Source organism: Phallusia mammillata, chromosome 8 (assembly GCF_965637545.1).
Source record: "Phallusia mammillata chromosome 8, kaPhaMamm4.hap1.1, whole genome shotgun sequence".
Classification (NCBI taxonomy): domain Eukaryota; kingdom Metazoa; phylum Chordata; class Ascidiacea; order Phlebobranchia; family Ascidiidae; genus Phallusia; species Phallusia mammillata.
In genome coordinates, this window is record NC_137259.1 from 15,581,798 (window position 1) to 15,594,721 (window position 12,924).

The following is a 12,924-nucleotide window of genomic DNA, read 5'->3' on the forward strand; positions in this document are numbered from 1 at the left end:
AATTTTTTTTCCTGCATTAATTTGAAATACTAAATGTAGCAAATTGGACTTCGACACATGTAACATGTTTTGAGTTAAACGACTCTTTGTTGGAAGTCTATGTTTTAATTAATAGGTTTTTAAGTTCGTTTTCCTGTCTGTTTCGACATCACAAATAGTAAAACTCAAAGCACAGCAATTATAAACAATACAAAATTGCTCCGTTTTTTCCCATAAAGGGGGAAGCAGTTTGAAGAAGTTTTGCCAACGTGGCAAAATTTGCTCCATCTGCTTGTTATAACGCAGTTAGTTACAACAAAAGTTTTCAAAACCTGTAAGCTAGATTGTAAATGCATTAGTCAACTTATACTGTGACTAACTGGAAAACAATTTTTGTGGTTAATATCAGCACAGTATCCTTTAAATAAATGGATTCCAATCAGAATGATATTCATTTGATTCAAGACAACACCGAAGATTCACATCCAAGCAACGGTATAGAAATAGTCAAAGCTTCCCCGGAAAGGTGGCTAGTCGCTAGCGTTTATACTGTAATCACTTTGTTTCGTAGTTTCAACCAATCAGCGTTAGCTACGATCAATGACGTCATGGCACAATACTTTGACGTGATGCCCTGGCAAATTGATTGGATGTTCAATGCTGCTGCTTTATCATTTGCTGTGTCAAGCATGCCTGTGTTATTCGTACTGAGAAGATTTGGTGTCAAAATGTCTCTAGTTTCAGGGATCATATGTTCTGCTGTAGGTGTTTCCCTCACCTGCATTGCTTTGATTACTCGAAAAGGATATATTTTGTGTCTCATGGGGCAAATGTCATTTGGTATTTCCATAGTCGTTTTGACACCCCTGAGAAGCTCAATTGGTGCAGTGTGGTTTCCTGCCAACGAAATTGCCTATGCTCTTGGATTTATGTTCGTAGGTCGGACTCTTGGTGAAGCTACTGGTGGTGTAATCACTTCTCACTTGGTTTCAATTAGTGATAGTCCATCAACGGTCCGAATACGTTTGTTAGCTGTCTTTAGTTCATTGACTGTGATCATATGGATCATCCTAATTTTGGTTGTGGTATTCTTGAAACAACAGCCAAAGCATCCTCCAAGTGTCGCTCAGGCCAAAGTGTTGCAGCTAAAGGAAATGGAACAAAGCAGCAGCTTCAGAGAGGATCTTGTGAAATTTAAAAACGTGCAAGTTAAACTTCTTACAGATGTAAATTTTCTGACAGTTTTGCCCGTTTGTTTTATAATGGGAACATTTAAGCGGTTTACCACTGTTCTTCTTACTTCAATCTTGCACCGAGGTTTTTTCCAGAGAAAGAATTTAAACCGAGATGGCGGCTACATGATCATGGGCTTATGGATTTTGTTTGTTGCTGGTGGATTTTTAGCGGGACCTTTGCTCAGCAAAACTAGGCGATACAAAGCAGTTGCTGTAGTATCACTTGGATTGACAAATTTGTTCTGGGTTCTTACCTTAATTGGGATCAAAGTTTCATCAATTGCAGTAGTTTACATTAGTCTTTATATGTTGGGATTTGTTAATGGTTCTGCTGTTGTGAGTATTATAGAACTTTTGGTTGAAGTTACCTATCCCACCAATATTCAGGAGATTTATGTTATCTTGCTGCTTGGAATGGGAACAGTTTTGGTAATTGAGAACTTTGCAGTCAGATTGTTATTGGACAGGTTCGGCCCTGAAGTATCTCTAGTTTTTCCCCTTATACTACTATTGATTTCCACAATTTTGCTTGTGATAAAAAAGCTGCCATTTTACCGACAGGAAGCAGAAGATTCAACGCAACAGCCACTTCTGCGGTAAACATGTATAGGTGTGTGACTAAACATATTTTCCCTCCGTGTTACGTTAAAAAAATTCATTTAAACTTTCAACCACCACAGTATAAAAATGTGTTATTTGAGTTGTAATTAACACTCTATTTGTAGGAAACCAAAATAGTTAAAGTTCGTACAGTTTGTTGACTTTTTCACATGACTAAACGTAAACAACCACAGCAACGTGCCTCTTACAAAGATTTTGTGGCAAAACTGAACAAAACATTGAGAAGTGATCAGATAGAGCAGCGGTTCCCAACCTTTCTGGTGCCGCGACCCCTTAAAACAGTTCCCAAGTTGCGGTGACCCCACGCATAGGCGCCGAGTTTTACAGAAATGCAAGGTGGTGGATTTAAATTATGACGTCACTAATGCGTGCAGCCAAACGATCTCCAACTCAAAGCCCAATATACTTTTAATAAAAAGCAAAGTTCGTCAATTTTAACAAAAAAATGTTTTTAAAATAATATTGATTTGGAACAATTCGTTTTAACGTTTTTTTGGTTTAGCAATGTTTAGAAACAGTTTCGTCAAGTCGTTGCTTTTGTATCACCCAAAGTGACCATTTATTACAGAACAATCGCATTGTACACCATTGTGGCCAATCATTCACTTCCAACAATTGTGTGTTTGACGTCATACAAGTAAGGCACCAACCAAACTAGTTGCTTTTTCGTCAGCACGCTTGTTCAAAAGCAAAACTGTTCCCAAATTTGTTCAGATTTTACGGTGTTTCGTAAGATACCGATACAAACAAACCCAAATATCCACGGTGTCCCCCACCACCCAGCCACCGCCTATACGGCGCCTATGACCCCAGAGATAAAATCAGTAGGCTATATTAAAATTGACTTCTAAATACCGCAAAATTTATTTCTCACTATACTTTCTTTTCATAATACTTGTCTTTCGATGCATCATTAACAGCCTGAAATTTTACAAATTAAATTTTAGTTCTGTTGACTATTAAGTTATAATCGGAGGATAGTGATATTATCGCGAGAATACAAAACAAGTTGGCAGGTTCTGACTTGATGATTATGTGAATGCAGTATTATTACGTAATACAAGGCAATAATTAGCATTTTGTGAAAACAATTAAGTATTCGAAAATTAAAGATCCACCCCAGATGTAGTTACTAGTTTACATACTTTAACAAACAATGAAGCGAAGGAATGTGGTGCCCAGTTCTTTTGTTTTTTATTTGTTAAATTAGTCTATGGCCTAAAATGAGTTGGGAGCCATTCCCTTAGGCGACCCCAGGCAAATTGTCAGGCGACCCCAGTTGGGATCGCGACCCACAGGTTGGGAACTGCTGAGATAGAGCAAGTATCAATATTAAACTGTTGAATGTGCAATGCCAACCACCACCTGCGGTCATGTTTTATTGCGACAAACAACGCACAACTTTTTGGAAATACTTAAGCCTAGGCATTACGGTTGGAAGACGAACTCAATTAATTGACTTCTTGCTGCTATTGATGCGAAAACAGCGACGTTAGTCTTTTTTGCAAGTTTGCGAAGGGAGAAATTTGACAACGTGGCAAAAAATAATGAAGCTGCTAAGATTTAAAGGAATAGGCAGTTCTGCACTGGAAAATGCTGGCCATCAGTTTATACGTGGACTTTTTTGTACATCTTTGCATAGCGACCATCATACCACATAAATCTTCACAATTGAACTAGTGTTCCTAATTTTCGTTTCAGAACTTAGTTTGCATCACTAAATTCTTCAGTAGTTCAAAGTCATTCACAACTAGGTTCTAGGGTAATAAACTTATTTATCTGTGGTCTAAAATAGTTTATGACCACAGAACCCGTTTGGACAAGCTGTGGTACGTTCTAGGTTTGCTTTTCAGCCATTATTGTGTTCAATTCATGTTTTTGTTAATCCATGAAGAACACCCTTTGCCTAAGGCTTAATTTGCCTGGTTAAAGTTTTCATTATTATCTGTGCGTCTACACACTTCGCTCATTATAACTATGCGTAGAGCAGATGTTTCCGATTTACTTTTGGTTGAAAGCGTTTCTATCGCGTTTTTCATAACCAAGCAAAACATTTCCGCAGATTGTCTTCATTAATGCTGGTAAGAACACAACACTGAGTATAATTCGTTTGGTGTTCAAATTTTTTTGTAGTTTGAAAGGTTCTTAAGGTTTCTACACGCCTTTTAGTGCGGTTAATGTCTGCAATCTGTCATTCTGTTTGATGGCGTCTACTTTTAGACTCGATATCTTTAAAATATTTCGTGCATACCCTATATTTTAGTACATTCATCAACCTTTGTATTTGAAATGATTGTAGGAAATAAAAATCAAATCTTTTCGAACAAATCGGCGGTAATGGGAGCCAGTTCGTCACTCGTTTTCACTGGTGCTGTCAGATAACAGGCGTTCTTCTTCTTGACGATAGAATGGCATCTTTATAAAGGGCATGAAACATGTAGGTAGCAGCATGGAAAACAGGGTTTAGGTGGTATGAAGCGATAAAAGTTTTCGGATGGTACTCGATAAGTCCAAGGTTGAGAACCACTGCAACTAAAAACTAATTAAACTAATTTTGATTTGGTTGGAATTGCAGAAGCTGCTTAGTTTAAAAGAACATTAAAATAATCTAAATGAGATCCAATCAGGTCAGAGTCATTTCTTTAAAGAAAGTGCGAAAGATACGACTTTGAATAATGCGTAGATCAGTGGTTCCCAACCGGGGTTCCGCGGAACCCTAGGGTTCCGTACAACCCTTTCAGGGGTTCCGTGAACTTTGAGGGTTGCACGGGGGTTCGCACCGATTTGGTGTAGCAATTCAAACACTTCATAATATTATTGTATCGAACAGCAATGATTCATAATATGCTCGCCTATACCTTACAGCAGTAGTTCTCAAACTGTGCGTCGCGACGCCCTGGTGCGTCGTTTAAATTTTCCAGAGGCGTCGCAAAATAGTTCCGTTTCATGACTTTTTGTTGATGCATCAATAAACACAACTTTATTAACAAGTTTCCTCATTAACTTTTATTTCCTGGTGCGTCGCAAGTCCAGAAAACTTTTCCAGAGGCGTCGCAACAAAAAAAGTTTGAGAACCACTGCCTTGTAGTTAAGCTTTGTTACACCATTGATCAATTGTGACGTAATAAAAACAACCTTGTTACACTCTAGCTAAATTGCTAGATAAATGTAGAAACGACCGATCCAAATAACATGGCAATGCGTTTCAGTGAATCGTTTAATTGAAGTCAACCTTTATGATGTGCTTGGGATGTGTTAAGCAAATATGCATCTTTTTTTCTTTGATGTAGCCTTCTTGTATTACATTCATTACAATTATTTCATGGGGGGTTCCGCAAAGTTTGACAAAATACCTTAAGGGTCCCGTGCTACTAAAAAGGTTGAAGAGCACTGGCGTAGACCAATGAAGAAAAAACTGCGGTAAACATTTTAATCTATGTACGTGTTTGTGCGTGAAAATTTTGCTTGTTAAAACAGGGTTGCACAACCTATTCGCTATGACGGTCTCATCACGGATGCCTATTTCACCGCCATTGCTCGGCTTGTTTTTGTTTTAAAATTACAGGAGTGGAGAAATAAGTTTATCTCATATATGTATACTTTCTGCTGTATTATTCGCTATACACCATCGTAATAACCCCGACATTAGAAAGTCGGTGAATGTTTGTCCAAGTATTTGGCAAAGACGTTGTTCTTTATGCCGGATTGAAGATTGGAACTTTCATTTTGGTGCAATCGAAAGAAAAACAAAGCAAACAATTCCTTCTATGTAGGCATTTGAAGTTATAACACTTTGTTTTTACAGACGCAAGAACAACGCGTTTCCTGTAAAAGTGTAAAATTTCACACATCTGTAAAAGTTTCAGAAGTCAGCAGAGGGTGACATGAATTTTCTTAGAAAATCTAAAACCCAGTTAATATGGTGACAGAAATCAGCTAGCTTTACAGCATAGGAATGCAGCTTTAAATTTAAACAGTCAATGGGAATTGCAGCAAGTTCCCAAATTTAACAAACATTTCAATTACTGAAATGACTTCCATTCAAAATAGTAGCCATTTGCTTGATGAACGACCAGGAGAAAAAACTTTGACAAATCAGTACAATAATGAAGAAATTGTAAAACTATCGCCCGAAAGATGGCTAGTAGCTGGCATATTGACAGTGGTCACTTTGTTCCGAAGCATCAACCAATCAGGTTTGGGTACCATCAACAACGTCATGGCACAATACTTTGACGTCATGCCATGGCAAATTGATTGGATGTTCAATACTGCTGCTTTGTCTGCTGCTGCATCATGCGTACCTGTTATATTCGTACTGAGAAGACTCAATGTCAAATTGTCTTTGGTTGCAGGGATCCTATGTGTTGCTCTAGGTTTAACCCTCACCTGTATTTCGCTTATTAGTCGCAACGGATACATTGCCTCACTTCTGGGTCAGATGTCATATGGTGTTTCCATAGCCATTTTGAATCCACTGAGAACCTCAATCGCTGCAGTGTGGTTTCCTGCCAACGAAATTGCCTACGCTCTGGGATTTATGTTTGTTGGTGGGGCTCTTGGTGAAGCTACTGGTGGTGTAATCACTTCTCACTTGGTTTCAATTAGTGATAGTTCATCAACGGTCCGAATACGTTTGTTAGCTGTCTTTAGTTCATTGACTGTGATCATATGGATCGTCCTAATTTTGGTTGTGGTATTCTTGAAACAACAGCCAAAGCATCCTCCAAGTGTCGCTCAGGCCAAAGTGTTGCAGCTAAAGGAAATGGAACAAAGCAGCAGCTTCAGAGAGGATCTTGTGAAATTTAAAAACGTGCAAGTTAAACTTCTTACAGATGTAAATTTTCTGACACTTTTGCCTGTTTATTTTATAATCGGAACATTTATGCGGTTTACCACTGTTCTTCTTACTTCAATCTTGCACCGAGGTTTTTTCCAGAGAAAGAATTTAAACCGAGATGGCGGCTACATGATCATGGGCTTATGGATTTTGTTTATTGCTGGTGGATTTTTAGCCGGACCTTTGCTCAGCAAAACTAGGCGATACAAAGCAGTTGTTGTAGTGTCATTTGGATTGACAAATTTGTTCTGGGCACTTACCTTAATTGGGATCAAAGTTTCATCAATTGCAGTAGTTTACATTAGTCTTTATATGTTGGGATTTGTTATTGGCTCAGCTGATGTCAGTATTACAGAACTTTTGGTTGAAGTTACTTATCCCACCAATATTCAGGAGATTTATGTTATCTTGCTGCTTGGAATGGGAACAGTTTTTGTAATTGAGAACTTTGTTGTCAGATTGTTATTGGACATGTTCGGACCAGAAGTGTCTCTTGCTTTTCCCCTTATACTACTATTGATTTCCACAATTTTGCTTGTGATAAAACAGCTGCCATTTTACCGACTGGAAGCAGAAGATTCAACGCAACAGCCACTACTGCGGTAAACATGTATAGGTGTGTGACTAAACATATTTCCCTCCGTGTTACGTTAAAAAGTTTAATTTAAACTTTGAACCACCACAGTATAAAAAATATGTTATTTGGTTCGCAATTATCTTTCTATTTGTAGAAAACCAAAATAGTTACAGTTCGTACAGTTTGTTGACTTTTTCATGGGACTAAAACGTGAACAACAACAGCAACATGCCTCTTAAAGAGCTTTTGTGGCCGAACTGCATAAAACAATATGAAATAATCTGATGGAGCAAACATCAATATTAAACTGTTTACGCGCAACATTTTGGCAATACTAAAGCCTAAGTAACACAGTCAGAAGAACTGAAGTAACTGACTTCCTGCTACTGTTGGTGCGAAAACAGCGACGATTGACTTTTTTGCAGGGTTGCGAAACCAGAAGTGTGACAATGTGGCAAATAATATTAAAACTGCCAACATTCAAAGGAATAGTCAGTTGTGCAATAGACATGCTGGCGATCAGTTTATAGGTGGATTTTTTGTGTATATCATTGCATAGCGACCATCACACTATGCAAATCATCAAAGCAATTGAACTGCCTGTTGATTGACGTAGTGCTTCTGATATTCGTTTCGGAATTTAGTTTGCACTAAATCCAGCAGTTCCAAATCATTCACAACTGGGTTCTAGGGTAATAAACTTATTCATCCGTGCTCTAAAACTATAGTTTTTAAACTTTGTTGTTAAATTCAATTATCCTTAACTCCAAGGCTCAGCCATTATTGTGTTTTATTCATGTTTTTGTGAATCCATAAAGGCATAAACCCCCTTTGCGTCGGGCTTTATTTGCATGGTTAAAAGTTTTATTATTATCTGTGCATCTACATACTTCGCTCATTATAACTTTGCGTTGAGCAGCTGTTTCTGGTTTACTTTTGTTTGAAAGCCTTTCTATCGCATTTTTCATAACCAAGCAAAATATTTTCGCAGATTATCTTCATTAATGCTGCTAAGAACACAACACTGAATATAATTCGTTTAGTGTTCAAATTTGTTGTAGTTATAAAGGTTCTTAAGGTTTGAAACACGAATTCGTATCTTTAATTTGCCATTCTGTTTATTGGCGTAAACGTTTAGATTCGAAATCTTTAAAATGAAGTTGTCCCATCTTAATACAAAGACTCGGACCTCTGTTGCTTTTACACGTATTAGCAATCGAAAAGATAGGCGTTATCTCAAAAAAGTTTTTCCAAAACTCGTGCATACCAAATATTTTAGCACATTGATCAACCGTTGTATTTGTAACGATTTGCGCAATTTATTTCCAGATCGGTGATAATTGTAGCCGGTTCGTCACTTGTCTTCACTGGTGATGTCAGATATCAGGCGTTCTGCTTCTTGACGATAAAATGGCATCTTTATGGACAGCATAAAACATGTAGGTAGCAGTAGTAAAAAAAGGACAAAGGAAAATGGCACTACAGGGCCAAACTTATCCAGTAAGAGTCTAGCAATGGTGGTTTGAATAATCCTCATACATCCTACTCCAATCACAATGAGTACAAATACATCTGTGATGAAAATTGGATAAGTAACTTGAACTACAAACTCGGTAACACCCACTAACGCAATTTCTACAAAAAACACACTAGAATTTGGCTGGTATAAATGTATGGTGAAATTTCGATTCCAGCTATCCCAAGAACGTAAGAAACACTTACCAGGCCAGTAGACACAACCACTGCTACCTTGTAACGTCCAGTTATATTGAGCAAAGGACCTGCCAATAAATATCCAACAATGGTCATTATCCAAAGGCCTATGAATTAATAGACAAGCCTACTTTTTGCGACCAGGCTAGTGAATTTCCGAAAACAGCAAGGTCAGCAAATTAAAAAGAATGTCTAAGACACGAGTTTCGCTCAAAACCAGGGCTTATCAATCGATACAGATGACTGGCAAATTCGTCGTCTGACTTGAAGTAGAGGAAAAAAGGTACTCGAGTGCCGCTAAAAGTGCGTGTAACTACCTTACAAAAAAGTGTGTACATAAAGAGAACCTTTGACATGTAATGTTTGGAGAATTTTTCTAACTACGTTTCCGTTTGGATTTTAGGCCTAAAGCACTGGCGAGCATTTATCTTCTATTGTTTTACTCCAGCTCAACACTTTTAGCAGTTTTTGCAACATGAGAGAAATTTGTTTATCATTGTTCTTAAAACACCCAATATGTTTTATTGTTATTATAACTGCAAATTATTTGATTCTGCAGCAGTGTTAGGTCACGGCAATATACCTTTAAAACTAAGCCTTGAGCCTTTGTGAGATGCGCGAAGTATTTTCTACGAGCAAGGAGTTGCTGGAACAGATTTTGAAAACGTTTGCGTCGTTTTCGTATGCAAATTTTTCGGTTGTCCTTATTTTCGGCTCCGTGTCGAAGGCAACCTATCCTAAAGCACTGGCGAGCATTTAGCTTCTATTGTTTTTCTCACGTCCAGCATTTTCAGCAATTGTTGCAATGTTAGAGAGTTTTGTTTATCATTGTTGTCTCGTTTGCAGCAAAAACACCCAGTATGTTTTGTTGTTATCATAACTGCAAAGTATTTGATTCTGAAGCAGTGTTCTGCCACGGCAATATACGTTGAAGAGTTTCTTGTTTGTCTCATGCAAAGTACTAAAATAACATCGTTTTGACTTGTTTTTGTCGTAAATTTTTATTTCTGATTTTATATAAACTGCGAAATTTTCAGTGCAGTTTAGAGTCAACGTGCGTTTTCTGAAGTGCTTGATACACGGATTGGGCAACATAAATAACTATCAGCAGGAAATTGTGTTATATGAATGTACAGTTTTCACAAATCATGAGATAGTTTTTGTTATGTTTGTTCTCCAGAGTGCTGGTTTAAATGCTAGACTTGTCATAAAACATATTTTTGAATAATTCAAAGCATTTCGTCACACATCGGTTAGATTTGAATGCAAGAAAATCAGAAGGTTTAATGAAAAACCAAAAAGAAGCAACCCCTTTGATCAACCCGGGCCCAGAAAATGGTGATGCGAATAAAGAGGTTGTGAAAGCATCTCCTGAAAGATGGGTGATAGTTATTATCATGAGTGTTGTGTCATGCATGCGAAGCTTTGTATTGGCAGCATTTGGTCTCAACAACAATGTCATGGCCAAGTACTTTAACGTGGAGCCTTGGCAAATTGACTGGCTTTCTAATGTTCGGGCTTTAACCATGGTTTTGTTTTGTATACCTCTGTTGTTTATTTTGAGAAGATTCAGTGTGAAAACGTCTATCGTTGCAGTGGTCGGTTGCTCAGCTACAAGTTTAACCCTGGCCAGTTTAGCAGTTTCATTTCGTCAAGGTTATTTTATCGCCATATTGGGCCAGGTAATGTCCGCTTTCTCCACAACGATCCGGATTCCACTGAAAAGTGCAATCGCTGCTGTATGGTTTCCAGCCAACGAAATTGCCTACGCTGTCGGTATCATGTTTATAGGAAGGGCTCTTGGAAAAGCTACTGGTGCTGTGGTCGCCTCTCATTTGGGTTCAATCAGTGATAGTCCATCAATAATCCGAATGCGTTTGTTGGCAGTTTTTGGCTCTTTTGCTATTGCCACATGGACTGTCCTTGTGTTTGTGGTGTTGTTTATCAAACCACGACCCAAGCATCCTCCAAGCATTGCTCAAGCCAAAGTGCTGCAGTTACAAGAGTTACAAGAAAGCACTAGCCTCAAAGAAGAGCTAATACAGTTCAAAAATGTACAACTAAAATTGTTGACTAATGTCCACTTTTTGACGGCGTGGTTTGCACGAATTACTATCGACTCAGTTCCACGATTTACAACCACTTTGTTATCATCGATATTACAAGCAAACTTTAGCAAAAAAGGAAACACCAGCGTTGACGGAGGCTTTATGATTATGGGACTTTGTCTCATGTCGATTGTGGGCAGTTTTTCAGCAGGGCCTTTGCTGAGCATAACTGGACGTTATAAAGCATCGGTAGCTGTGTCTACTGGCCTGGCAAGCGTTTCATGCGTTCTTGGGATAGCTGGACTCGCCGTTACTTCAACTTCCTTGGTTTATGCAAGCCAAATATTGCTGGGGCTTTTCGTGGGACTTGCATCAGTGAGTGTTACAGAACTTATAGTGCAAGTTACTTATCCAACCCGCATTACAGATGCATTTGTGTTCAACGTGATTGGTGTAGGAATCATGTTGGTCGTTCAAACCACTATTGCTAGATTGTTACTCGAAAAGTTTGGACCTATCGCACCATTTACTCTGGAACTGTTCTGTCTACTGTTAGCAACATGTTTGTTGCCCTTCATGAAGATGCCATTTTACCGCCAAGAAGCGGCAGCCAGTACCACTGAAAATCAATAATAAACCTGGAACAAATACAACAATCCAAAAACGTTTACGTTTAAAATGTGTCATGTGATTACAGCACAACTATTATTAGCACAACTGTTAACTCTTATTGGAATTCACAAAAAAATATTCTATTTGTTATTTACATGCTCTTACGTACAACACTTTGCAATAAATATTCCTTTAAAGCATCGTTTTTTAAACGGTTAAGGATTGAGTTATTTTCTGGCAACTCAAATCCTATTTTCTGGTGTCTATTTGAATTTCAGTAATTTTCTTTGAAAAGGGCCGAGCGAGAAGATTTTTCGGGTCGTATTACTATGATGAAAAAGTCAGTGACACATTCTTCAGCAGAAAAATCAACTATACGTTTCATGTGTTTTTTCTTTTATGTTATGTCGTTGCCAAGCTAAATGTCACAGCAAAACATATGTCAAAGACGTGACTGCAATGCTGTCTTCAATACAAGCAGCAGATAAATGTATAACTTATTAACCCTTGACGTCAGTTTCTTATTCACGAACATACTTGGATGTCTGAGAGGTATTTAGGTTCAGAAATTTAACTAAAATGACAAAAAGGAAAAAAGACAGTTGTGGGCTTGTTTTGTCACGTTTTCCGGCTTACATCTGCACACAACCAACTCCCGAGATGTCATTGGGTAAAAGTGCTCAAACACTGCGAGTTGTTGAGTAGTGTCCAGAGAGTTTTTCGCAGGCAATTATGAAACATGTGAGATTTGACAAGAATGATTTTTTGAAGGAACTTTGTTTAGAACTTAAATGCGTAAATTATAAATTTTCACAATAGGAAGTAAAGAAAATGGATGTGTTTTACCCTTCAGATACTGAATTATATAAAAAAATGGGGAGACATGGCTTTGCAGTATGTTACTCCCAACAAATTGGAGTGTTGACAGAATTAATGCGGCTCATGTCTTGTCACCAACTGGACTGATCAGATCGGTCGAATTAATGTGCACTGCCTCTACAGTTAACTTATCATCTGTTTTCTCGACGCTTTTATATCTTTACATATTTAGTTGTCACACTTAAAGTATACCGTTTTTTAGTTTTGGTTTTACTTAACTAGTGTTGTTTATCAGCAAATATGGCACATGAATGCGATCTTACGAAATCAACCGCTTCTCCTAATTCACGTCCGGTTAACGAAACCAGATCACAGGAAATCAAACCGGTTCCCAGCATATGGTTTGCAGCTATTCTGATGTTTACAGTCAGCTTTTGTAGAGGTTGGGTGTCATCATGCTACCGCTCAGTAAACGATGTC

At 38.0% G+C, this 12,924-nt stretch overlaps 3 protein-coding genes across 3 annotated transcripts; all 3 read left to right on the forward strand.

Annotated features, from left to right (window-relative positions):
• Positions 1 to 407: 407 nt before the first annotated feature.
• LOC145205574 (choline/ethanolamine transporter FLVCR2-like) lies at positions 408 to 1,814 on the forward strand. Its single transcript, XM_080078307.1, has one exon. The coding sequence runs from the start codon at positions 408 to 410 to the stop codon at positions 1,812 to 1,814; it is 1,407 nt and encodes a 468-aa protein (XP_079934433.1).
• Positions 1,815 to 5,753: 3,939 nt separating this feature from the next.
• Positions 5,754 to 9,381, forward strand: LOC145204654 (choline/ethanolamine transporter FLVCR2-like). Its single transcript, XM_080077243.1, has one exon. It carries the CDS (start codon positions 5,866 to 5,868, stop codon positions 7,279 to 7,281), a length of 1,416 nt encoding a protein of 471 aa, XP_079933369.1. The 5' UTR covers positions 5,754 to 5,865; the 3' UTR covers positions 7,282 to 9,381.
• An 870-nt stretch (positions 9,382 to 10,251) lies between these two features.
• Positions 10,252 to 11,646, forward strand: LOC145205575 (choline/ethanolamine transporter flvcr2a-like). The gene has a single exon (XM_080078308.1). It carries the CDS (start codon positions 10,252 to 10,254, stop codon positions 11,644 to 11,646), a length of 1,395 nt encoding a protein of 464 aa, XP_079934434.1.
• The last annotated feature ends 1,278 nt before the right edge of the window (positions 11,647 to 12,924 follow it).

Bases quoted from the DNA above. Each gene is read 5' to 3' on its own strand.
- LOC145205574 (XM_080078307.1), top strand. From the start codon at position 408: ATGGATTCCAATCAGAATGATATTCATTTGATTCAAGACAACACCGAA.
- LOC145204654 (XM_080077243.1), top strand. From the start codon at position 5,866: ATGACTTCCATTCAAAATAGTAGCCATTTGCTTGATGAACGACCAGGA.
- LOC145205575 (XM_080078308.1), top strand. From the start codon at position 10,252: ATGAAAAACCAAAAAGAAGCAACCCCTTTGATCAACCCGGGCCCAGAA.